Source organism: Alexandromys fortis, unplaced genomic scaffold (assembly GCF_014885135.2).
Source record: "Alexandromys fortis isolate MF-2015 unplaced genomic scaffold, M_Fortis_MF-2015_v1.1 scaffold_31, whole genome shotgun sequence".
Classification (NCBI taxonomy): Eukaryota; Metazoa; Chordata; class Mammalia; order Rodentia; family Cricetidae; genus Alexandromys; species Alexandromys fortis.
The window spans coordinates 2657285-2684529 of record NW_026067974.1 but is presented as its reverse complement, the minus strand read 5'-3'; the positions used below and the strand labels follow the sequence as shown (position 1 = coordinate 2684529).

The following is a 27245-nucleotide window of genomic DNA, read 5'->3' as shown; positions in this document are numbered from 1 at the left end:
TTATTATGGTCTTAATTTTGCTTTGTTCAGGGTGATCCTGGAAACGGGAGCGGTGTTCTTTATAGGTAGGGGTGGTGTATAGATCACCTGGAATTAAGCCTGCCTCAAGGTGTTTCCTCTCATTTGCTGTCATTATTGAAGACTTTAGCTTACCCAGGGGACAGCCTGGCCTCCTTGATTCTTGTCTTTTCCGGACTTTTCTCTCATTTCAAGCCGTCATCTCAATGAGCGCTCCCTTCGGTACACTGACCACCAAGTCTTCATTCATGTCTTCAAGTCATTCACCCACTCCTTTTCAAAACAAGCTCCAAGTCATGCCTCCATGCTGGAAACTTCTTGAAGGTGAGGAGTACAAAGATTTGAGAAATGTCTTTACCTTGTGGTTTATTATGGAAACAGGTGAGCAAAATACAATGTGATTCATGGCTAGCATAACGGAATGTACTAGAATGTGATGGAGGAGCAGGTTCTGGGCCTAGGAGAGTTGGAGTGGGCAGCAGGTAGACCTGTGGGAGCTATCATAACACGCCAACTATGATTGGAGCAAGACTGTAGTCAGGGTAGTATCTGTGGAGAGGGTGAGAAGACATTTCAGTAGAGACCCGGGGACCATGGAGGGCAGAGACACGGTAGAGGGAGAGGGAGGAGTTATGAGTTAATTCCATATCTCTGGCCTGGGTGACTATACAGGTATTTAGTGTTGGTTTGCATGAGAATCCAGTTTAAGAAAAAAGGTGATTAATTTATCCTTGAAAATATTGACTTTGATGTAGGTGTGGAGGGACACCTGTCAGAAATAGCTAGTAGATAAACGGGTTGTGGGATTTGGAAATCAGGCGCTGGCTCTTGGTTTCAGACTATGGATGTCAGTGAGATCGCCAAGTGATAGTGGGTAGGGAGGGGAAGAGGGGATCATTGGAAACAAGATTCAGGGGCCCTACGAATGGGAGGAAGCAGTAAAAAGATTCAGAAGAAGAGGTCAGGAATGCACGCAGGAAATAAAGGTAGTCACGTCAGGAAGAGCAGGGCCAAGGCATGCACGACCATGCCCAGACATTATGTAGGTTTATAGAGGGGAAATATAAAGAAGACCCCAAATGGAGAGGTGGTGAGACTCAGTAGTTAAGTAAGGGTCCAGCAACTGATGTGTTAGCGCCAGGGCTGCCCGCCACTCACATGACATAAAAGAAACTGAATATGTGACCAGCCCACCTGCATTGCTCTGTCCTGATTCCTAGCCAAGGACAATCTGATGATTGTCAGAGCTCCTCTTATGGGAAGGAAAGAAGTGGACATATATTGAGCATATATTGAGTCTCAGGTTCTATGCTGGACACCTAGGTAAATAGCTACACAGCGGCCCTTGGAGCTGGATGCATAACCGTCTCCCTGCCTCGGCAAGCCTGGGCATGCTAAGCCACCTAGCCCTCGTTCCTTCCCCAGTGGTCGCCAGGCTACACTCGCCTAAGCAAAACCTCCCAGGGCCTTTCACTTTTGCTGACAAGCTCAATCCCTTAATGCTAAGTAAAAAACGAGACTGGCTGGCTGTAGGATGTTATCTCTCGGAGAGACATTCACAGGAATGCAGCTCCATCAGCCTGCAGCAGGGAGGTGCCAAGCTCTCCAGAGATACCATCATTCAGAGGAGCAGAGGACAGCCGGGGGGGAGGGGGGGTGCAGGTGGGAGGAGAGGAGGGAGGAAGTTCAGCCGGTATCTCAGCTTCTCCCTCCTGAGTGGCAAGTCTATCCCCAGCCCTTCCAGCAGTCACCCAAGAAATCAGACTTGTGGGGCTCTTAGGAGTATGCTGGCGCACCCTTATCTTCAGGAGCATCAGAAGGGACTGAGGAGATGGCCCAATCAGCCAAGTACTTGCTGCACAAACAGGACGATTTGAGTTCAGACCCTCCAGCACCCACATAAAAAGCCGGTGCTGTTGTATACCACTATGACCTTAGCATTGGGTGATGGAGACAGGCGGCTACTGGGGGTCCTTGGCCAGCCAGTCCAGCTGAATTGATAAAGTCCTAACTCAGTGAGAGGTTACATCTCCATAAAGCAAAGTCGAGAATAATAGAGGAAGGCGTTAGATGTCCTCTGCATAGAAAGGCATATGAACACTTACATATACTTGTACATTCACGAGCGCGTGCGCACACGCACACCACACACACAAAGTCAATAAATAGGATCATTTTAAAAATTCGTCTTCAGAGTGTTCTCCTGCTCTGTGAGGTCGACGGCCTTGGGAAATCACCTGCATTTCAGCAGGAACCGAGCTGAGACTGAGGTCTTGGTCCAAGTATCCTCCACCTTTTAGGAGCCAGGCCTCAATCTGGTATTCTGAATGGACATGCCGGGATAATTATACTACGTGCCATATGGAAGACTCTACAAGAAATGCCTCCAGTAATAATTACGCCAGACATGGGCCTCTGGGCCTTACGTGGCCCTGGGTAGCCTGTCATTCAGAACCACCATTAAAGGGAAAATAATTCATGACGTTTCTCAAGGATGGCAAGGCGGTGTTTAGCCAGCCAGGCTATTGGGATGAACTCTGAAAACAAGGACTGTCGGAGAATCAGAGCCCAGAAGGAGAGGTAGGGGTCAGTGGATGGAATATTACTGAGAAGAAACATCAATGGTAGGCCGAGTCTCGCTGAAGGCCAGGTGAGGAGGGACAAGGACTTCAACCCATTATCCCCAGCAGAGGATTTTGTGAAAATGACACAGGGGGTCAGGAATGGGTCAGGAAGAGCCTGACTCAAGCCTGGTCCAGGGCCTTTGTCATGCCTCCATCAATCGCCTCATCCAAATCAGTGTCTCTAGCCGAGGCCTTTGCACTTCCTGTGGCCTCTGCCTGGAGGCGTTTCCCAGCAAGCTTCAGGGTGGCCAGGCCATTTGCTCTCACACCCGCTTCTCCAGCAGGCCTTCCCTGATCTGTGTATCTGGGACCCGATCGATCCCAGCATTCCCTATGACTCCATCCTGACCCATTCTTTCCCCTCGAACTTACCACCACCTGACACACTTTGTTTCCTGACTTGGTTTTGTCTGTTTCCTCCCGTCTACAGTGCCTATGCCGTGAAGCAGACCCATGTCTGTCCTGATTGCTGTCTTCACTCCAGCACCGGGAAACGCACGCGGTGCACAGGAAGGGCTCTCTTAGTTGAATGAATCAAATGCCTGGATGGAGCCTCTGTAAACACCTCCCGATCTTGATTATGCTTGTCAGTAGCAGAGCACAAAAACTCCCGATGACAAATGACCCGTGACCCATTCATAATGTATTTCACCATGCATTTTTTTTTTGGTCACAATTTTAACACAGGCATTCACTCCTATGGACCATAAAATATGTTTCTTCCGTAACAGTTTTAGAGAGGTGCATGATCAGAGGGGGTAGATAAAAGGCAAAATGATTCAGAAATATTGAGACAAAGAAATTTACTTGGCTGGAAAAGAATTTATGTGTTTCCAAAACTACACTCGCTCTCAAAAAAAACAGATGAGTCAATATGGATGAAAACCATACAGAATGGGCCAGACTCTTAGTGGGAGCTCAATCGACATTAGCTGCTATTATTGTCTTCCCTTCCAGACACCCCTGCAGCCTTCATTCTCCCAAATGCACCCTGTGCCACTCCCCTGCCCTGACTCTGTGCACTCATACTGCCCTGACCGCCCCCCCCTCCCGCCCCCTCCCCAATCTCCTTACTGATGCCTCAGTCATGTTTCAAGTCTCATCTAAGATGGCGCTTCTTCAGGCAAGCTTCTGAGTCCTTAAGCAAGTTAATCACTCCCTCGTCTGACAATGACACCCAATATAAACATTGAGTTATAATTGTCCATTTGTTCTCCTGCCCTCCTCTGGAGACTGAATGAGCCCATGTGGCAGACTCGCCTTATAATTTAGTCCCGTATTCCCAGCCACAACAACCAGGATGACACTTAGAAGGACTGGTAGGGATAATGGAGACACTATAGGCATTCCAGAGCCAAGGAAAACATCTCAGCCCAGGCAGGTGTTTCTCTGGCATCATCTCTTGCCTGGGAAATCGATTCTACTTCCAAATGAGCCCGACAAAGTCAAGTGCAGCCCAAGAAGAGGGTGACTCACTCCCCTGTGAAGGTTATTCAGACTTCCTCACAGGTTCCCTTAAAGTGTGTGCTGTTTGGACAATTTGTACTCAGCCTACCAGCTAAGAAAGTGTGTGGCGCAAAGAAAGGTCCCTACACTGAAAATCTAGGTAAACCAGCATTTGTTTCCCTTCGCCTGCACATATTGCCTTGTTTAGTGGCCTCTCATACGGTGCCAACAAACTGACAAAAGCTCATAAAGACCCCAATACAGATTACAGAGGGAGGCAAGGAAGGATGCAGCCTGCATCACGCTAGAGCTTGGCTTTTACTATTATTCCAGCATCCCAATGTCTTGACCAGTCTTTGGCACCTAGTTGAAGCCCAATGAACATTGATTGAATGAAAGGGAGATACTTCCCTGGGAAAGAAACAAGATAAAGGCATTGGAGCAGGTAGTTGGAAGGCACTCCTGGGGTGTCCGCTAGTCTGTGATTTCCCCAAGAGACAGGCTTAAGTAACAACAGATTTTACTGAAGGCCTGATAAGTTACTAAGCATACAATATCACCTGGGCATAAAATAACTTGTCCATCTTCCTCCATAAACACACAGCCTCTGCCTCAAAAAAAATGTTAAATATTTAAAGAATTGATTTTTTTTAAAAATACACACACACACATATACACACACACCATTTAGAAAGTATGGGCCATTAAAAAATAGGTTTGCTTGTGCACACACATGTATGAGGGTGCCCATGGAACCCAGAAGGGGTCAAATCCACTGGAGGTGGAGTTAAAGGCAGTTGCGAATCATCAGACATGGATGCTGGGAACTGAACTCGGGTCCTCTCCAAGAGCAGCAAATGCTCTCAACTGATGAGCCATCTCTCCAGTCCCTGCTGTTATTTTTAAAAGTTAAGAAATGCACGAACATTTTAAAGAGTTCCTTCAGGCTGCTTCTGCATGGAGAATCTCTGCAGGTAGGCTCCAGCCCTCATTTCAAAGGCTTGGCCATACGGTAACGAAGCACTTGAATATTTTATCTAGTGCCAACAATATCCCAGGATGCAATGCATTTTCCCCCTCATGACTGAACTGACAGAAGCAGATCAACACCTTTAGCAGATAGAAACTGAGATCCAGTGTAAGTTGCCTAAGCTAATCCTGCCAATGTGTTCCAGGCGCTCTGATTCTAGGCTGACCAGATTACGTCATTCACTGAAAGGGATCAAGAAAACACTAATGCAGTTTTAAGAAAACCAAACATGTGTGGTGGAAATAGGGCCTGTTTTTTTTCATTGGCCGACATCAACCGGGTATATTAAGAATGGCCCGGCACAATGGTTTCTCCCCTGAGATGGAGTCTCCCAAACTCCCTCAGCCTACTCAGCTTACTTTGACTTAAAGCCTATGGCTGCAGTGAGCCTCAGAGTGATCATAAGCTAAGCAGAATGACGTGGGGGGAGGGGTTGTTGGTGCAAGCAGGCCCCGATGGGAATAGCTGCACTCAAGGCAGCTGCAGTGCACAGCAGGCCCAGTTCTTGGGAAGTACCACTGATGCTGCAGGGATGTAGGTGGGGATGGCACAGAATGTAAGAGCACATTGGTGCAGCCTATTTAAAACAGCAAGAGCAGCAGAAAGACTTGAGAGCAGTAAACCTAGCCTGGTTAAACTAAAAAGACTGTCCAGGTCCTCTGGGGAAACTTTAGTTTGCTTCCTCAAGATGGAGAAGTTGCTTCTCTGAGGTCAGGGTCATTTCCTATTCAACTCTAACTGGCATAAGGCAGGAGCCATAAGAAGACACCAAACACACACACACACAAAATAGAGATATAAAGAGCAAACCATCTCTAGAAAAATCTTCCTCTGGATAAGCCTATCAGTGAAACTTTGACCTAGATGTTGAACTGACAAAAATGAAAAACAGCCTCTAGGCTTCCTGGCTCCCAGGCCATCACCACTAACCCTGGGAAAAACTCATGTTCTATGGTTACTTCCTCCTGTGTAAAATGGGATCAGGAAAAAAAAAAAGTCCAACAATAATATTTTAATTGGTTGAATGAGATAACTCAAGTAAACCAGAATAATGCTTTCCCTCTAAGAATCATGCAGAGGCTGGAGAAATGGTCCAGTTGATAAGAGCACTGGCTGCTCTTTCAGAGGACCCAGGTTCAATCTCCAGCACCCACATAGTGGCTCAATGCCCAAACTCCTCTTCCAGGAATCCAACACTCTATGGCACCCCCTGGGCACTGTATGCATGTCGTACACAGACATGCATGCAGACTATACACCCATGTGCATAAAAATAAAATCAAATAAACACAGTGGCTTATGCCTTTATATCATAAATCATACAGACAGACTTTAATTTCCTTTCAGCGCTGTTTGTAATAATAAAATATTGAAAAAGAGCCCTAAAAAAAAATCCAAAAACTAGCTGCATGGTTAAGCAGAATTTTTACTTCTGGGAAATGGTAGAGCCACAGAGAATTTTGGCTCTGTTGTTCAGCATGCATGAAATCTCAGCTTCAGTACCCAGTACTGCGTCAAAGAGAATATTCTGCCTCTTAAAATGATGTATTAGAACATATATAATACACACTTGGAAAACATGTTTGTGTGTGTGTGCGTGTGTTGCACATCTGCCACAGCGCACACACAGGTCAGAGGAAATCTTTTGGGGGTTAGTTCTCTACTTCCATTGCGTAGGTCTTTGGAGTGGAGCTGAGGCTGGCAGTCAATGCCCTGACCTGCTGAGCTAGATAGCTAGTTTTATCTCACCAGCCGAGAGCTAGATGACCGTTTTTAAGGCATGTGCTAAGTGTGGAAAATGGAGTGCCATATAAACATTCTTAAAATTTTGTTTTTATTAAAATTTTTCATTTTGTGTACATGTTTCTATGTCTGTTCGCATGCCCATGAATGCAGGTGCCTGCAAAGGCCAGAGACATTGGGTTCCTCATGAGCTGGAGTTACAGGTCTCTGCAAGAGCCCTCTATGCCCTTAAACACCGAATCATCTCTCCAGCCCCTACCATTTTTTAGGTATGGGATAGATAGCTGCCTAAAACCAAAACCAAGTCCTATAACCAAGGAAGAGAAGACTGACAGGAAGCATATGGAGGTGTATTCCGAGGAGTCAACTCAGAGATTTTGATTTTTTTTCTATCTTGATTTTTCCAGGAATTGTACATGTGCATGCCCCGGGGATAAAATACACGGTATGATATCAATAAGTGCTTTAAAGTTATTACTCTTTAGCATAATCTGCGTCAAGGCCCCAGGGCTGCAGAACCAAGTGCTGATTCTGCTCATTTTATTATTAAATCAGAAAAGGAGGAAGGGCCATAGGGAAATGATGTAGGCAAGGGTTATTCTCGAAGCTTGGAATCTCTTGATGGGTTTTATGAAAGCTGCAATGAGCAAGTGTAACTTTCCTTTAGAGTAGTGCCTAACGTCCACAGCCCAGCTTCTCAACTTCCTTGTGGCTTATACAAGCCTTCTGAAGCCGAAAGCTGAGTTCCTTACTAGTCCAGAAAAGCCAGGTTCTGAGATCCAAAACAGGAAACCCTCCTGTCTCCCAAACCACTCTTCCTTCTCTTTCACTCCTCACATTTTCTCACCTGGAGCCCAGTGCCACACTAGAGGCTGAAAACAAAGGTAGGTAGGACTCGTTTCTCTTTCGAAAGACTTCCTTCTCAGGATGAGAGACCAGCGGATAGAGAGCACCATCAATACGTCATAGGCTGCGAGAGGGATGTCAAAGCTGCTGTGTTAAACGGGAGGACTTCTAACCATGCCAGGTACCTGCGTCCACGTCAAAAAGCTTAGCATGCTTTGGCAGTTGGGAACGAGCATGTTGCTGGGTAAGAAGGGTTCGGGGTAAGCACAACTCATGCCTAGCTGTAGCGGACACAGAAGCAGCAAGAGGACAACGGGCATTGGATGGGAGGTTATGAAAATCACCACAGGGTGAGTGTCGAGGGCTTCATTAGGAGAGGCAAAATCATTACAAGGGAGTCTGCGTGAGAAGAGGCCAGGCAGAAGCACCGGCCAGGAATCTATGGATGTTGCAAAGCGGAGTCCACAATCACAGGTCTGATTTCAGATGATACGGGCAGCAGTGTGGAGGCTGCTTGTTCAGAGAAGGTTCTGTAGGGACAGAAACGAACGAGAGGGCGGCTGCAGTAGTCTGAGGACTAGCTAGGATTTTCTAGAGCCTTGCTGGGGGGGGGGGGGGGGGGGGCGGCGGGGCAAGGAAGTCTATCACGGAGGGTAAAGAAGGTACAGACTACAGCCGTGAAGATTAGCTGTGGGGAACAGTGGGAGGAGAAATCAAGGACGGGTGGACGGGTGGTGAATGAGAGATCTAGCCTTTAAGGACGACTTTAGACAGGAGACATAAGGGGGGCAGCACAGGTGGCGGGCACTCTAGAAATGCGTGCTAGTGGACAGAATTCCTGAAAATGGCTTCAAAGTGCCATTGAAGCGTCTTCTGGTACTTACTGAGTCTCTCAACTGTATGGAAACCATGTTCTTTCCCGTGTCCACGCTCGGCGAATGTCCAGTTCAAGTTCTTTGACTTTGCAGACTCTAGCATGGCAGTGGTACGTGGCCAAAGCAAGGCTTTGGAGCTGGGCTGACCCAGAGCCTTTTCTCAATTGAGGATGGAGCAGTCAGAAGCAAGTCACCTCCCTCTTACTGCCTGAAGTACAGAGGGGCTAGGGGGGTAGCTCCACGGTAAAACACTTACCCGGCGTGTAGGTATTAAGTTTTATCCCCAGCACCAGAAACAAAAGTCAAGAAATGACACCTAACACTTGAGCTGTGGTTAGAGTTATAGTGTTGTCTAACCTAGCCATTGGTCACATGAAAGTTTTTAATCTGAATTACACAAAGCATTACATAAGCTAAGCAAACGTTGCCCTGGGTAAAGACGTATCTACAAACGTCTGACTTTCAGGCCTCAGGATGGAAGAGCGTGACACAGGAGATGCTATCATACACTGAAGAAGGAACGGTGACAGGGCCCTAAAGCAAAGGAGCGGCTCTCCTAGAAACCTGGAGAGGAGTTTCACTTAGGACTGACAACGAGGAGAGGGAGAGACAGACAGCAAGCACTCTGCCACAAGACGGTTGATTGGAGAAGGCCGGAAGGGTCTCTTCAGAGAGCTGTCTTGAGAACACCTCCTTGAACAAATCCCCAGTGAAGTCTCTAGACCCAACTCCCGACAGAGGAGAAATTGAACTTTTTTTTACAACCAATTAGGGGAGGTTTCACATCAAGTGATTGAATTCAATAGCATACGTGACAAAGAGCTTGGAAGAGCCAGGTGCTGGTTAGGAGCATAAATCAGAGGCACCAATTAGACCACAGCACAAGCAGCCTCTAACTGTCTGAGCAGGGAGGTGTGGAGTGATCTCGTCAAGCTGTTGGCTTGGGTTTTTAAAAAGTAACCGCTGTCATTTTGTACACACACACACACACACACACACACACACACACACACACAAAATCCTATTATATATCTGCTACGATCTCTCACCATGTAGCTGGGACTTGGCCTAAAGCCCTCCCAGCTCCATTTCCTAAATGCTGAGATTTCATGAACATCAGCACACCCAGCAAGCAGGCAAACTGGTAACGTGTTGATGGGTTCTTGAGTTAGCTCTGGCAAGTCAGTATTCAGCAGGCAGATCAGAAAGCTAAAAAGGAAAGGGGCTGTTTTGTTTTTCTCTCTGTTCTGGGCTCTGGAAGACGACTACACAAATTACAAATGTGTGACACTCTCAAACTCCCAAATACCCAGCCTGACTTTCAGCCATATGCTCCAGACAACGGAAGTCAACCCAAGTAACAACTTTATTCTAATCTACAGCACAAGTTTTTACATACATTTTAGTGGTTTTGACAGTGTTGCTTATGAGTAGACCCTAAATGAATCCACGGAGGTTAATATATTTAAAATAAAATATTATACACAGTAAAACAACAGGCAGCTCGCTGTTCAGAATCATGCAGAGATCGCGACCCGGCTGGTGTGATCCTTGGGTGCCCTTTGCCTTCTGAAGAAATCACCAGCAATATCCATTCTTCTGTCATGCCTTGACAACTTCCCCAAATCAGAGCCTGGACATACATGCAAAATCAACTTTCTTTTAAAATTACAGTGGTACAGAATTTCAACCTGACAGCTCCCTCGAGCAAGCCTGTTTCTAAGCAAACAGGTTATATTCACATCTGATCTAAAAGCAAGGCGACTTCATTTCCCTAACCCCAAGAAAGATGAACAGCAAAGCAACTAATACATCAATCTTAATATAAGACATTGAGAGAAAACTAGACATAATATATAAATACCACCCCACTGAGTCAGCATAAAACCATGGATCACTGATATGAGTTTCTATGTGTAAATCCAAGTTTTATAAATGGTATGAAAAGAAACAGTATATTGAGAACTGCAGAGGAAAAGGCAGAAATGTGAATTTATGTGTCTAGTCCCCCAATTTAAAATGAACACCAAACTGATACAAGAAAGTTCAGTGACTTAACCATGACGACTGAACCGTTGGCCACCAGTGACATTACAACAATTCACCATAATTCAGAATGCTCATGAGAAGTGTCTGGCCGACAGGCAACCCAACAATACTATCATAAGACGCACAGGATCCTCCTCTGCTGTGGAAAGAGACCCTGGAGAAAACATGGCAAAGGCATGGACCGAAGCGACGTCCTCTGAACAAGGTGATGATATCCAAATACTTCCTCATTCTCGGTGGACCATACCAGGTCAGGCTTATGAGCCCCACAGCAGTACTGAATTCGGGGTCAGAGATTGGCAGAAAGGTTTGGAAAACTGCAGTTTTGTGGGTTTTTTTTTTAATTGGCAAATTCTCCACACTTAATAAAACCATCAGAAGAGGTATGTTTGTTTGTGGAATGTTGACCGCTTGCTGCAGAAAGGACATGAAGGAGGAACCGTGTGGGTGCACGTCAATGAAACAGCTTTTAAAAAATTTACAAAACAACTACAGCCTCTTTTTTTAAAAAAAAAAAAAAAAACAACCATGTTATGTCAAGATGAAACATGGTAGAAAGTAGTGCGCCATTTCCATGATTCTTTAACAGTGACCGGGAAAAGTGGTAGAAACGACTCTTTGTTTTTTCTTTAAAAAGGAAGTCACGTGACTGCACTGACTTTGACAACCTGGCCTAGGAATTTAGAAAAACTCATCTAGGAAAATCTGTAGAACGAAAATACAAAATTCTGGTTTGTAAACATCAGTTGGCCAAGTCTACCCAGAGTCCTTCATGATAGTGGAATGGAATGAAGAATTAGTTCACTACCCCATTTGCTGGCTGTGAGGAGGAAAACTCCAGGGCACAGCTTTTATACTTTCACAGTAATTAGAGTCAAAAAAATTAAACCAAGTCAGTGCAAGTTGCTTCTTCTTCTTCTTCTTCTTCCCTGTGCAACATTCAGCTCTCACCCCGACCCAAGTGCCTCAACTGAGATAATACTGATGATCGGACGACCTAGCACAGACTGGTCATAAATGTCGAATAAAGTCCGCGGGACTTCGGTAAAGGTACTTCCAAATGGCATAGTAGTGCACGGCAGCTGCTGTGGCCACAAACAGGTGCCAGATGGCATGGGCAAATGGAATGATGCCATCGCTCTTGAAGAACACAACTCCCAAGCAGTAAATCAAACCCCCGCAGGCTAGCTCTTGAAGACCGTCCGTGTTAGCCTGTCAACAGAGGCAAAGGGAAAGGGTGGATGTTACTTGGATGCGGCAAGGTCAGAGTCACCTTCTTTCCCCACAAAGGGCTCCTGGTTTTCTGCATAGTAAGTGTGGTGTGAGCACTACCCTGATGTGGAGACATAAACCTAACATGCCTCATCCCGCTTAGCCTGGAATACCCTTTGGATCTGCAGGCATGCACGATCTGACCACTGAGCACATTCTAGGCTCCACAGGACAAAGTGGGGATTCTCTTATTTAACTGTGTTATCTAAGCAGACTGTAATCACAGCTGGCCATAAAAGTGCCTCCAAAGGCCTGAGTAATCTTTACTTCCCATATTGCCCTTTGAAAGCTTCCTGCCATATGCGGTAGACTCAAGAAACTAGTTTATAACTCATATCTCTGCCAGGCTTATCACGGGCCTTTGACCTCTCTAGCACTTCTTTAGATTTTTGCAGCATATATGAATTTGGGGCACTCAAACTGCCGACAAGGGACACATCACACAGCCCAAGGAATTTCCTAATTTGCCCTGTGCTGCCAGGTGGTAAAGTCCTGTGTATTTGAAGTCAAAAGCAAGGATTTCTAAGGTTGTCTGGAGAGAGTCAAAGGTCCGTCTACAAGAAAACACTGTGACCTGACTTGAATGAATGCAGTGATGAAGGAGACAGTGCTGCAGACGGCCCTGCAGGAGGAGCAGAAAGCCAGGCCAGAGGGTGGGGAGGCTTTGGAAGAGAATGTGGATGCCCTGGGACAGCGAGTCCATAAGTCCCAGTGGCCACGTCAGACAAAAAGCAAGGGGGAAATTCCAGCTCAGCCACCTGCTAGGAAGGAGCCCATAGGCCTAGGCAGAAGCAACGACCTCAGCCGAGAGGAAGCTAAGTGCCGGGTGGGAGGACATCAGGCCAGGTGTGATGATCAGCCCTATTTCCACATTCATATGAACCTCTGGGGTTTGTAGGATTAAAAGATTAAGGAGGACTCAAAATGACCAGTAACAGACTTTCTTTATTCAGAAGAGACTTCAACCAGACTTTTAAAACAATAACAACAACAAAACAACAAAAGCAAACAAAAAGCCAAAAACCACCAAGCCAATTTATCACAGGTATATACTCTATCATATAGGTTATAGAGCTATCAACACCCATATGACATCCTTGTACATGCATTAGGAGCACTGTTCGAGAAGGATAATGGCTGCCATAGATTCTTAGGGGAGCAAGAACCCCACGTGGAAGGGCACTCGTGTAATACCTCCTTATTTGGAGGGAAGGAGACTCAGAGAGTAGTAGCCTGACAAAGTCACATGGCTGGCAATCTCCACTCTGTTCTCAGAGATACCACGCTTTGGCTTTGGCTTGGTTTTGACTCACTCCAATGCTCTTTGTCCAAATAATCAAGAGACTAAATGAAGTACACCAGTAAGTTTTTAAACACATTCTGTTAAGAGACAGCTCCCTGACACTCCACTGCTCTTTCCAAATAAGCAAGAGACCAAATGAAGTACACCAGTAAGTTTTAAAACACATTCTTTTAAGAGACAGTTCCCCGAACGACTTTTATCTCATCAGACATTGAAAGACCAGAACAGATTTAATTCCAGAGGAAGCCAAGTGTTGTCTTTTTGACTCAAGATGCTGCGGGTACCACCTGGTAGATACACTGTGAAGCACCCAAGTGTACTTATTCACGCTAATATTCATGATCCTAAACTGGGCACTATTAACTGCCAACAGCATTTACTGACAAGAAGTGGAGCGCTTCAGTACTTTGCTCAAGGCCATGGAGTTTCCTGGTTTCAGAATTGGGCTGTCAATGGACTGAAGTGGCCTGCCTTCTGCACTTTCATTTGGGCCTGGGGAGATGGGTGTTTTCAAAACTGGTTTGTGTGACTAATTTTATGGGGTGTATACGGATCAGAACTAGCAGGTGGGATGGAGTGAGTTTGATTACATTGACTAAATCTATATAGCCCTAGCATCGCTGTAAACTTCTTTGGTGTCCCCTTGCCAACCAATCGTGGACCCCTCCAGCCGCAAAGGCAAGCACCGTTATTAATGTTACCACACACATATAAAGCCCACCTGCTCTAGAGCTTCCCATACATGGAATCATATACGGCTTATTTTCTGGCCATCACAGGAGCACACTTGTCAATTTTTTTGCTTAGTAGTTCCTTCATTGAACATAACTTACTAATTCTTGCCATTTCGGGGATTGCTACGAATGAGACTAATCTTAACTCCTTTAGTCCTTTTGGAGATGCGTGTTTCTGTTTCTGTTAAGTAAACCACTGAATCACAGGATAAATGCATGCTTAATTTGATTAGAAACTAAAATTTAGGAAACGAAACTGTTGGAGGTGGGTCCTATCATTTAATACAATATGTAGTGGTGGGGCATGGAATTTCACATCCTGGCTATTAGTGTGGATCTCCTATTTTTAATCATAACTGTTCTTTGGAGTATAATGTGGTAGTCACATGGGTTTTAATTTCCATTTTCTTGACCACTAATTATATGCATGCCTTTTCAAAGGGTTATGGGTTCTTTTATATATTTTTTTCTTTCTGTTAACATCTTTTACCCATCTTTAAATGACTTTGGGATTGACTTGGAGGTTCAGAGACTGAGCATATATTTAACAGATGGCTGCTTTCAGGATACATGTCCTTTATTACGGACACAGCAAGCACTTCCTGCCAAACTGTGATTGCCTGTCCATTTTCTTTACTGAGTCCTTAGAGAAGCAAAGACTTTAATTTTGAAAAACTCCCCAACATGCTTTTCTTCTGTCGTGGTCTTTATTTCTGTAGCTCACAAAGTCTGTGCCTATCCTAAAACTGATGACAAGATGTTCCAGGTCCCTGAAGTTTCTGTTTTCAAGAAACTTTAGACTTGGCTGCTTTATAGCTAAGCCTATATACTTCAAATTAAGTTTGTGCATGACATGACATTGACACTCAAAATGTTCTGAGCCTTTTCCTAAAAACATTTCCCTTCTTCAATTGAGTCATGTTCATATGTGAATGTCACTGCTTCCTAAATAAACAGAAAAGGTCTATACTCGCTTCTTCTGGACATACCCAGGGTACAGTCCTAGAAGCCAGTGGTCTTGTGTGCTGACCATAGACAACTGTCGGCTCCAGATGTGGCAAAGCCCTCTGTGGGCTCCAATCTTCTTCAGTTGCCCTGGGTCCTCACAGAACAACTTGTCTAGACCATTGGTCAAGAGCCTCGTTGTACTTTCCATCCTTCTGTCAGCTCCGGAACCTGTCTGGGTCTTCTAAGGGCCTGGCTTCTGCACATGGTGATCACGTGTTCCACCCCGTCCTCCCTGAGCTCTGCAGTCCTCTTGGTGAGGTCAGGGTCTTCTTTCTCCATCACTACACAAACACATCTCCTTCCCACACCCTTAAGGGCTGTGGTGGCTATCTTCCCAGCATCCCAGTGATGTTAAGTGTTGAATACTCACAAAATATGCCAAAATTTTTCAGGGATCACTAGAGACAACGGCAGTAGCACAAGCAGGTGTGAGGCCTCCTTCTAACCTTGTATCCACTCATTGAGCTACACTCATTCTTCATGTCTAGGACTTCATGTCTGTAAATACCGGCTTCTATACAGTGATGATCATCTACAGAGAAAGTCCGGTTCCCGTTCTTTTCCACTGGCATGCTACCCGATCCCAGATTTTCTGCATGCGTGTCTGTTCTTCCTTCATTCCCTCATCAATCACCCTAGCCAGGTTTCCAGGACTACCCTGCTGTAGGACTAGGTACAGAATTGGTAAGACATATGTGGATGTCTGCATGCATCACAGATGCACACGCATGTGCATGTGGGCACTGACAGACTGTAAGGCACTGGCTTGTGTCACTATGGAGCAGCAAGGCTGAATTCTGCAGGGGTGCACTGACTATGGTCCAGGAAATGCTGCTGCTGCAAGTTGGCATCCAAAGGCAGCATAGGACCCTTCCTAGCAAAACCTTTTCTCCTAAGTCCCTCAGGTGACTGCTTGAGGCCCCACGTTACAGGGAAATGCACTCTGTGACTACTGAATTGGATGCTAACATTACTGACGAAGTACCTTCACAACCATTAGGCTGGTAACTGACAAACATCTAGGTACCTTGGCCTGGTCAAGATGACTCACTCCATTAGCCTGCACACTCACAGAGACATCTGAAGCACCACAGTCCTTCCCAACATCGCTTGGGTTGCAGCCCACAAGTTGTCAGGTTGCTTTTTGATTCATCTTCTAGTCAAAGACTCAGGAGTTTATATAGGATTGTGCTGTTTCATCTTTAGATATTTGCATGTTCTCTATCTCTTCTTTTTGTGGGGCAGTTTCAATTCTTTAGCATCCAAGATTATTTCATAGCCTAGTATGCTGTCTATTTTGATCAAAAGAATTTGTATACTGACCTATTAGAATGCGGGGTCTTGTTGGAGGAAGCAGGTTGTTGGGGGGATGCCTCTGAAGCGGTTGGCCTGTCCCAGGCTTCTACTAAGCCAGTTTTCTGTCTGCCATGAGGTGAGCCGTCCTGCTCCTCCACACTGTGCCTTGCGATGCACAGCCCACAAGCAAGAGTCAAGGGATGGTTGACGAAAGGCTCTGAAATTAAGAGGGAAAAGAAATCTTCCCCCCGTTTTTTTTTTTTTTTTTGTGTGTGTGTGTGTGGCTTTTTGTTTTGATTTATTTTTAATTTTGAGCTTTCTGTCACAATGGTAAAAAGCACCTAAGACATGGGGGCAGAGGAACTCCGGCCCTGAGGTGACTCTGGTCACCTGAAGGCGGAAGATGTTTGAGGTCCAGTGTGGTTTCACCACCTGGGATGGTAGGAACTCCACTGTTCCCGAAACTGGAGCTTCTGGGATCACCATTTTGTTTACTGCCTTCAAATGGTTACTCTCAGTGAGGGTTTACAGAATTTTGCCCTGCACAAATCCAGCTTGAAGCTTGGCCCAGCATACTCGTCTGTAGATTTCTGACGGTTTCTCTCGACAGCAATCTCTTCCCTAGGTCCCTGCCCATGAACTGTCTCCCGGCTGAGCGGACGTGTGGGCAGACTGCTGCCCTCTGGGCTCTCCTGGAGTCTACAGGAAGACACTGGGGGAGGTGGCAGAACACAGAGCTCAGTTTTTGGCTTCTCTTCCCACAAGCATCACAGTCCCGCACTATCTGTGCTCGATGCGGAAAACCCAGATGCTTTAATTCATTATCTAGCTCTCTGTCTCTCTGTGGCCGAGGGATTAAATCTGAGAGCCACCGCGTAGAGCGCTCACTCTTACATAACCCTTTTGATCCGGACTCTGCTTAGATTCCCCCAGACAATTATCAGTTCTCCAAAGACAGTGCCACTCACCCTGAAGCCTGCTGCATGCTCTGACAGTAACACCTGCCGCATTCTGACCACTTCCGGGTTCCTACCTGTCTTTCAAATCAGCTTACCTATCACTTATTTTAGTACTTCGATCTCATGTTCCCATAGCAACCCGAGTTGTCCTCCTTCATCTCCCCCCCTTCCCCATCAAGGACGTTATAAAATTTTATTAGTCTCCTACTGAACAGAAACTGTATCTGCTGCATGTTGGACCCTAACTTCTGCGGCAGCAAGTGTGCGAATTACCCTGCTTCATTTTCATAAACATTAGTCATGGGCAATTATACCACCTGTGAAAAGGCTGATTAAAGATTTGGGCTAGTTAAAATACCGGACAAACCTGCTTTTATGACAGCCGGAGGGAATTGACTTGAAATTCTGTTCTAATAATTAGTAACCAATCCACATAGACTTTGCTTATATGGCTCTGGATGTCCTGAATTGCCCTCTAACGATAAAACAGCCATGACCCATTTTCTCATTTCGGTCACATACTTTCCTTTTCTCTGCATTCTCTGGTGCTTTTACCAAATGAACTATATATACCTATGTATACACACACAACACACATATACATCGATCTATATGTATTTATATATGTATATATGATGGGGCCAGGCACATCATCAAGCTCACATCTCAAGGCTATATGATTTTTGACATTTTTCACAGGCATCTTTCTGGAATATTCAGAACCAGGTTTCAGCTCTGAGAGGCATTTTTCTGAGGAGGGAGGGCACTAGGTAGTGGAATCATGTTCTCACACTGTAAGGGAAAACTCAGTAACGAAATCTCAAGCACAAGTCTGACTCAGGGCAACTGAGGAAAAAGAAAAGAGTTCAAACTGAGCAAGCTGGACTTCTTTAATGAACACGGTGGCTAATGCCCTGTGTTGAACACAAGGCACCGGAGAACATAAGCAACGAGCCAGTAGCGCTAGATCAGATTGCAAATGTATATTTCTGAGTCCAAGTGAGAGATGTGCATAGACTTCGAAACAGTAATTCAGCTCGAAAGAGAATTTAAGATACGCTATATGCAAGAGTCCACGAAAGATAACAAAACACTTTAGGTTCCCAAAGGTTATCTTCAAGCAAAGTTAAAAGTAAAATAACAAACAAGCAAGAAAAGACTACTTTCCTTTTTCAGAAAGAGATAATATTATTTAAAAGCAAGTGCAAAAATAAAAAAGAATGAAAGGAACTGAAAACTATCCAAAAGGATGCAGAAGCAAATTGTGCATGCTTATTTTTGTAAGTAAAATATATATAAGTAAAATATATTGCATGCTTATTTTTAAATCTTTCTTTTCTTTCTTTCTTCTTTTTTTTTTTTTGGAGAGAAAAACTTTCTGATCTCAAACTTGTCATTTTTCTTTCTCGGCTGGGTAGTGACCACAGTTGTGGGCCACCATAATCCTAATTCTTCAGATTTTTATGAGTCAATAATTCAGGTTTAATCTTCAATAGCCTCTTCCAGAGATTCAGGCTCAAACAGCTACATTATTTAATCAGAAACAGCCACTTCTTTATAGTCAAATGGTTTGACTAGACTCTTCCCTGGAAGAAGGGTGATGACCTAGTGGGGGGGAGGGGACTAGATCCATCATCCAAAACAAACAAATACAGAACAAACCTAACATACACAGCTTTGCCAGCCAACCCTTGTGTGGTACCCAGTGCAAGTCAGTGGCACATTGCATCATCTCATAATGTGGGTTTCTCTCTCAATCTATAGTTAATGGGCAAAAGGCAAAACTGTCTCTACCTATCATTACATCAGAGTATCAGGAATTTAGAAGGAAGGAACTAAAATAATAAAGCTGTGTCTCACCATTGACGTCACCACCAAGGCTGGAGAAAATCCCATTGTGAGATAGAAGAAAAGCTCAACCACTTTATACCTGCAGGAACACAGGAGGAATTAGACGCACATCCCAGGAATGCTCAGATCATGCACATGCCAGCTTCTCCTTTCTTCAGTTTGAAAGAGGAAAGAGAAGCTTTCAAACCACTCAAAGGAAATTCAGTTCCCAGTAGGAGACCGCCGAGCCTCTCCCTAACATACCAAACTGGGTAATGATGAGGTAACATTTCTTCTAGGATGAAAAGGGCAGAAATTGACACAGGCTGCTTAGAACGGGTTTGCCATTAAAGCTAGTTGTAATCTAGTCCAGTACGCTATTTTTCCCTTTCCCAGCATGGGTTGGTCCACCACCAGTTCCATCCGGAGTTATAAAGGACCTTAAAATGGTGAGAACAGGTAGGAACAGCCTTCTTCAGGGGTGGAGTTGCAACCAGAGCAAAAGACGTGTTTCCTGCTTCTCTTCATTTCGTACATGAATTTCCAGTCTCATTCCACTGGGATGCAGGACATCTGAGATCTCTAATCCCAGCGGAGGACAAATGGGCTCCAGAGCTTGTTTTGCTAGAAAGGTCTGCCTTTACCTGCTATGCTGTCTAGAGGGTATCACCTGGGAGTGTCAACCCAAGAACCAAATGTTCCCTTGGAGTGATACACATTACACAATACATTTAGCATTCGTTACAATCAAAGGGCACTTGGGGTCAGGTGTCTGTGATAGGCTCAGCATCAATATGTCTATTTGGTATTCTCTCTGTTTAGATATGGTTCAGGTGGCTATATCTGTAAACTATATGAGTGTAGCTTCTGACAGTCCTGAGAGACACAATCTCACGGCAAATGGTAAATTTCCATAGGCCTTTGTTTATGTCGCTCACACTTCTGACTACAGCTATGTGTGTGGTGTGGGGGAGATGTGTCCAGTGTCAGCTTCTTTTCTCAAACATTTCTCCAGATTTCTATCCAGGGAAGTTTTGTGCTGTGACACTTATAATCGGTAATCCTTGGTCTCCATGGAAACTGGAGGGTTATTCTCCATGTAAGATGTCTATGCAACAGACAGGGCTAGCTGGCCTCTGGATGAGAAATGAAGTCCCAGTGGCTCTAAAAGGACTGGTTTTTCAACCTCATCATGACATACACGCGCCATTTACGCCTTCCCACCCCTACCTGCCCAGCAACAGCGAATACCAAATGGAGGTAAAGATTTACTAAAAGCAACATATTTTCTCTTTATGTATTTCTACTATTGTGAGGTACAAGCACGAAGGAAACCGCACTGTAACACAGGAATAATTTAGGCAGTTAATGGTTAAACGATCAAATGGAAGAGACTTTTCTCTTACTTTTCATGGTAGAGAAATACATAAATGGTTCCTCCAGCTGCCATGAGCCAGATAAACCAACGCATATGAGATGCCAGGGGTCCAAGTTCACGGAGGTTTAACCTACAAATGTAAACAACAAAGGGGTCAATGACAGGAATTCCGAGCCCAGGCTCTCCTAGTCACAGCAAACTGAAAACAAGGGCAGCAGGCCTCCAGCACAGCAGGGAGGCGTTGGGGAAGGTTGGGGAAATTAATCATCCAAAGGTAAGATCGCTGGTCAAATTCTAGTATTAGGGATTAGACATGATTTTAAAATAGTACCAGCTAAAAACAGACATGCCAGCTTGCCGTTGAGTCTGACTCTCCCCAGCAGGGCCCACTGAAGGAAAGGCTGCAGGCTGATTTATTTCTGACCAAGCATCTGGAATGCTTACAAAGCTCACTGAGAACCCAGAATACAGTCCTGAACCAGGATCACAAGTCCACAGTGGACACCTAATACATGTCTCTTTTAGCAATCTCTCTGCCAAGACAGAATATGAGGAGAACTCCTCCAGCCTGTGCTTATGGGCGTCTCTTATCACAGTTCAACATACCACAACCTCATGTGCCCTGGTATATGAAGAATAAATATGAAAAAAAGTTCAGTGTGGCTCTAACTATAAAATTAAGATTCCTAAATGGAAAATTAACCACGAACATTTCTAAAACTGCACGGGAACAAATTTCCTACTCTACGTGTGATTGCTCCGTTCACATTTAATTTTTTCATATATATTTATTTTAAATTGCTTCACAAAAGCTTTTAAGCATGCCTGCTCTTACATGAATCAGACCTATAATTTAGTGAGAGGTGCTGGGGAGGCCTTATGCTTTTTTCATTCTAACAGATAATTACATTTCTTTTGAGTGATCGCACCTGCATGAGCCGGATTCTGGAGGCCTGCTGTTCCTATTGACGGCAGCAATGGACAGCTCAACAGGACCTTGCTGAGTGTTTAAAACTGGGCTAGGTCTTAATAAAGGACAACTAAATTTTCTTTAATTTCAGCTTTTAAAGCAACAAGAGGCTGCATTTGGTCTGGATCTGAAGGGCAGGAAGACCAAGGGATGGGCACAGGAGACTAGATAGTTTAAGGAGTTAACTAGTTTGGTTAGTTACTAAGCCAAGGGTACTAAGTGGGCAGAAACAAACAGTATACATTACAAAAGGAAGCTTGCTTTTCCTCGTACGTATTTACAGCATTTCCATTTGCCAAATTTCCTCTTCAAATATTCTGTAAAGCAGTAGAGATAGATGGGAGGAAGATGGAGGGGAACGGGGAGTCTGCTAGCTACACCCAAGTCTAAAGCACCTCCTTCGAAATGACTCCATGCCAGACAGCCCTTCCAAGCACTGAGTACTGTAACCAAGGAAATCAAATTGGGGGCGGGGGCGCAAGTGTGTATGCAGTGTGGGAGGGGCGGAGTGCATGCAGGAGGGCTGCGGGGCGGATGGGGAGAAAGGAAAGGAGTGAGGGCTTCTAATCATCAAGAGGCTTTTCCAGAGCCCGCGGAGTCTGTCTCACCATGGAGTGTAGGAAGCAGCAATGAAGAAATAGATGACCATCCGATCACACATGTGGAAACAGTGCTCCACTGTCCTGTTGGGGGGGGGGGAGTCAACAAAGCAGGCAAATTTGTCAAGATGCTCAGACAGGAAGTACGGGCTATCAGTCTACAAGGTCAAAACCCCACGCTTGTTTCATTTTCTCCCGGCACTCATAGCTCGCCCTTCAAAGCCGCGGCTCTTCTTTTTTATGGCAGGAAGTCACAGTAAAAGCTTTACTTATTTTTAGGCTGTACACGTAACAGGCATGAGATGATGGGGCCCCACGATAGTCAGGTGACGTGAGTCTTTTCTGATGTTTTCCTTTTCTTTTGGAAGACGAAATTCCCTGAGGGTAGAATTTCTGCCAGAGCCACTGCCTGGTTCCTATCACAGAGCAGGGCTCAGTCCTAGCGCCCAGCTAATGTGCCCCGAGCTGTGGTCAAATCCTTTTACTGACCTTAATTTTTGATAATTCCATATACCCACACAACACATTCGGTCCTACTCATTTCTCCACCATCTCTTAGGGTCCCCAGCTCCCCTCCCTTCCTTCTGCTAGGTTCCCCCTCCCATTTTCAAGTCTTTTGTTTTGCTGAGTTCAGATTCTTGTTTTTTTTTCACACATCTCTCATTTTAAACATGCCAGGGTAGACAGTACATGGTATTAAGGGAAAAATCAGTAATTTAGGGCCAGCAATAACAAACATAAATATGGCATTTTTGCTGTGAAAGGGGAGCCAGTGCACTTCTACCAGAGTCAAAGCCAAGGAGCGTATATACAAAGATCCAACTCACTGAGGCTGACTCACAAAATGTCAAAAAGACCCAGTATTTTGTTGAGGCCATTTAAAATTATAAATGCAGGGCCTGGAGAGATGGTTTAGCAGTTAAGAGAGTGATCTGTTCTTCTGAAGGACCTGCATTTGGTTCCCAGCACCCATGTCAGGCAACTCACCCCCACCTATAACTCTAGCTTTAGGGAATCTAATGTCCTCTTCTGGCCTCCATCAGCACACACACATGGGCACATACATACATATAAATAATCTTTTAAAATATGCATGAATGAATAAATGGAAATATAAGTCCAGAGGATGGTCTTTACTGTTTAGTTTTCAGACAAGGTCTTGAGTAGCCCAGGCTGGCCAGGAACTTGTTATGTAGCTGAGGCTGGGCTTGAACTCCTGAACCTCTTGCCTACTCCTGTCACAGTTCTGGGATTGCAGACACGTGCTATAATGTCCAGCCCCACAACATTATTTTGAGTCTATTTTTGGTTTCTAGTATGTAAACGCTACTACCATTTTGTGGGGCCTCAGCACACAGCGCAGCCTCACTATTCACACTGCTGGGCAAAGCGGATTGACAAGGAGGTGTAAATGAATGAATAAAAGCCAGCTCGGTGAAGATGCATGGAGCAGGAGCTGCAGTCACTCCCTGATAATTCTGAGGCGGGTCTAATGAAGCAAACATCCAAACTTCACCACCTCTACAGACCCGGGAATAAAGGTAGTCATAAACTCATGGATGCAAGAGTCTACTTTGAAAGAGCTGGAAAAACAGGAGAGGGGAAGACAGGGAAGAATTTACTTTCTCGTTTTGAATTTCTGAGATGATTTTGACGCCTAGCAAGGCTTGAGGACTTTCTAATTCTGCTTTCTAGACATTGCTAGGGCAGACGGTCAAACCTAGAACTTTCCTCCTGCTCTGCCAGCAGCTGGGCCTTGTGACATAGGCCTGTGATCCCAGCTACTGGAAGGTTGAAGCGGGATGATATTGAGGTCAAGGTCTACCTGGGATACACAGTGAGTTCAGGAAAATCCTGAGCATCCAAGTGCAACTTGTTCTCAAAGTAAAAAGCAAGAGGGCTGGTGATGTGGCTCAGTGGCAAAATATTTGCCTAGCATATATGAAATCCTAGAGTCATTCTCCAGTACTGGAAGTTGGGACTGTCCTTAACTCCCTAATTTGACTTTGTTGGGCATTTAAAAGACAGTGATTGAATGCTAAGCCAAAACACATAAAAATAAAAAATAAATAAATAAATAAATCACATGTGGTTTGTGATTCTAGCAATGCCTTTCAAGGTTCAAGGGAATCTTGTTTCTATTCTACCTTCTCCCCTAGTCTCTGCCAGGGAGGCCCCGAATACAAAGCAGGCATCTACAACTCTTTATTGATTCAGAAATCTAGACATCAGAGCCAAGTGAGCGGAGGCAACCGCAGCGTCAGGCGTGCCAAGAAGATAATGAAGTGCTCGGCTTCTAGACGGGCCTCTGGGCCCTGTGACTCTGTGTCCCGGGAAGCCAGCACAGGTACTGTTGTGACTCTCCTGTGAGTATGGCCCAGAGTGCCCTTGGGATTTAATGCTGTGGTTTTATTGTAATCCTAGGAATGGAACTGCCACTTTACAGGAAAGGGTAGCGGAGAGCAGGCTTCGTGCAGAATTGTAAAGGCCACGGTGAGAAAAGACAGTGCAGGCTGAGAGCCTGCCTCCCCAAGCCTGCCTCCCCAAGCCTGCCTTCCCAAGCCTGCCTTCCCAAGCCTGCCTCCCCAAGCCTGCCTTCCCAAACCTGCCTCCCTACTAGCAATGGCTCTTTCTTGCTGCTGTTCTTGTTTGCCTTTTTTTTGTCGAGACAGAGTCCCACTCTGTAGCTCACTAGTTACACCCGGGACCCACTGTAGTCCTAGGTAGCCTCGAACGCATGGCATTCCTCAGTCTGTCTCCGAAGCACTGGAATTGTAAACATGAGGGCCATCACACCAGGGGATACTTTTCTCCTTTTTTTTTTTTTTTGGACACTTTATGAAACTGAAGATCTTTTCTTACATTTCTGTTTCAAAGCACAGTGTCATTTCTACAGCTCAAGCTGGCCCTAAGCTTGTGATCTTCCCACTTCTTCCTTCACGGCTAGGACCACAGGCATGTGCCACCACGCTCAGCTCAAGTGTCAGGCTCCCCTGAACCACCTGTCACCTGCTCACGTTTTCCTTTCTTCTGCAAATGGTTTCCCTCTTTGAGCTCTGACCGACTCAAGTACTGAAGGTTGTACCTGGTAAGCAGCCATTTTCACATAAATAATGCTCTGTTCTTCGTTCTAATACGCACAGATCTAAACACTTCAGCAGTCTTACTGGTATGTCAAGGACTATGGTACTGTTTGGAAAGTAACCCACGGTTTATCTTCACTGTGACGGATTTCCTAGTCACCCCGTCCTTTCTCTATTTGTTGAATTATTTTCCCATGTATCACCTCATTCCTGTATTGCATCATAACAGCCTTCTGAGGCAGCACAATAAGCTTCAGGAAGAAACTGGGGCTCTTTCCGTGAGGTAGAATTACTTACTCAAGGTTAAACACAGGAGGACTGGAGTGCAAAGTTCAACGTCCTTCCTTGCGGACCACAGCTATGGCTCTTATGGCTCTCCCAGCATTTCTAGTGTGTGTGCGAGAGAACTGGAAATAAGCTCTCGGGATTTTAGCTGCAAGCCCTCGAAAGCCAGTTAGGGTGCTGCTTCCTTAGATGCAAACAAGGCAGTCGGGTCTTTAAAACTCTGCCCAACCCAAAGAGAATGTCTTGAACTAAGGGACCTCTCAAAGCCTGTAGGATAGGAAAAAGCCCACTCTTCACCCTCCTGACTAAAGTATAGTGGCCTGGGAACTGAGAACACACTTAGCCAACTGTGTCCATATGCACAGGACGTGCCCCGCCCCGGGTACCTTAAGTGGCTCTTTTTCCACGACACTATGTGAAACACCGTGGAAACGATGAAGAGGGCACAGAGGCCCATCCCGTAAATCCATGCCGTTATCTTTTCCCAGCAGTCATCAGACAGCCGGTGGAGGAGGGCGCTGCCCACAATGGCTGGAACAATGAGGAGCTGGAAGGAAGGGAGAGAGAAGTGAGTACCTTGGCGTCTACTTCTGCTTAAAAAACACAGAGGTTTGCCGATTTTGAGAAAGTAAGTTTTAAGCAAACATTCGTCTCCCTTGGATAATCAGAACGAGAGGCGGATGGAGTTCGTAGCTGCACTGGAAGCAGATGTTCCTGCTTCATGGCACTGGGCCAGCCAATGGCTGCAGAAATGAGCAAAGACACAACATTGCCCAGCTGTTGCAAAATGGCTATTCTTTACCCTAATTTCATTAAACAAGAACCTGTTCCATTCTCCTCTCTAATCTGATACGGAGCAGGTACTAAAAATATCCAAACATCAAGTACATTCTAGAATCCCCAGAGAGGTCCGATTTCTTAGCATTCCGTCCTGCCTGCGATCCCACTGTTTAAGTAAAGGATACAAAGTAGTGAACTAAGCCCATATTATATTGTATAACCGCCCCCCATCAGCTGTGGAATTAGTATGTCCTGATCTTTACTTTGAACTTGCGCATCTCTTTGGGAGTGCTTGCAGAACAAAGGGGTTTGGGGGCTTTCATCATTTTACACAGTACATGTTGAATAATCTATTTCTGAAGCCCGAAGTTTGAGGAAGCCAGAATCTAAGAATTCTGATTGCAGCTCCCTCCCTCCCTTTTCCCTCCCTTCCCCTCCCTCTTCCTTCCTTCCCAACCACTAAGTAGGTAAGGATGACTTTGAGTTCTCCACGCTCTCCTCCTAAGTGATGGGATTACAGGACCATGCCACTCTGGTCAGCTTCTGTGTTCTATTTTACACCATAGACCCAAATCTCAGCATCAGATGCCAGTTTCCACTACTCCAGTACAAGACAAGAGCAGGGAGAGTAATACTGATTTTTCATAAAGAAAAAAAACTTACTTGTCTGGGAAAATTACCAATAGAGATGACGTCCCTTTTACTCTTGTTGCATGAAAGCATCCATCCTCTCTGTTTCTATTTGCTGTGGTATTGTTGTGTTTTGATACAGGCTGTTACAATCCTTACTAGCCTTCTGATGTGGGAGTGTCATATATCAATCTGTTGATTTCATTGGCTGAGCAATAAAGAAACTGCTTGGCCCTGATAGGTTAAAGCATTGGTGGGAGGAATAAACAGAATAGGATGCTGGGCGGAAGAGGAAGTGAGGTCAGACTCTGCTCTGCTCCCGGAGACTCGACAGCTCTGCTCTGGAGCAGAGACACCAGGATGGACATAGGCTAGAATCTTCCCGGTAAGCGCACCTTGGGGTGCTTACACACATCATTAGAAATGGGATAGTCCAGGTGCGAGAATTGGCCTGTAAGGGCTAGAGTTCATGGGCCAAGCAGTTCTT

General features: G+C 45.2%; 1 protein-coding gene and 1 long non-coding RNA gene across 3 annotated transcripts in view; one reads left to right on the top strand and one right to left on the bottom strand.

Annotated features, from left to right (window-relative positions):
• LOC126510495 (uncharacterized) overlaps positions 1 to 6410 on the top strand; it is a 28821-nt gene extending 22411 nt beyond the window's left edge. The window contains exons 3-4 of the long non-coding RNA XR_007594417.1: positions 214 to 342; positions 3073 to 6410. This is a non-coding gene — a long non-coding RNA (uncharacterized lncRNA). The remainder of the gene's footprint in view (positions 1 to 213; positions 343 to 3072) is intronic.
• Positions 6411 to 9930: 3520 nt separating this feature from the next.
• Mmd (monocyte to macrophage differentiation associated) overlaps positions 9931 to 27245 on the bottom strand; it is a 25593-nt gene continuing 8278 nt past the window's right edge. Inside the window, exons 2-6 of one of the 2 annotated variants that reach the window (XM_050156863.1) lie at positions 25735 to 25895; positions 21990 to 22064; positions 20440 to 20541; positions 19064 to 19133; positions 9931 to 11843 (exon numbers count right to left, since the gene is read on the bottom strand). In XM_050156863.1, the coding sequence (XP_050012820.1) occupies positions 11643 to 11843; positions 19064 to 19133; positions 20440 to 20541; positions 21990 to 22064; positions 25735 to 25895 (609 nt within the window). In that variant the 3' untranslated portion in view covers positions 9931 to 11642. The remainder of the gene's footprint in view (positions 11844 to 19063; positions 19134 to 20439; positions 20542 to 21989; positions 22065 to 25734; positions 25896 to 27245) is intronic. The other variant, XM_050156864.1, reaches the window with a different exon arrangement.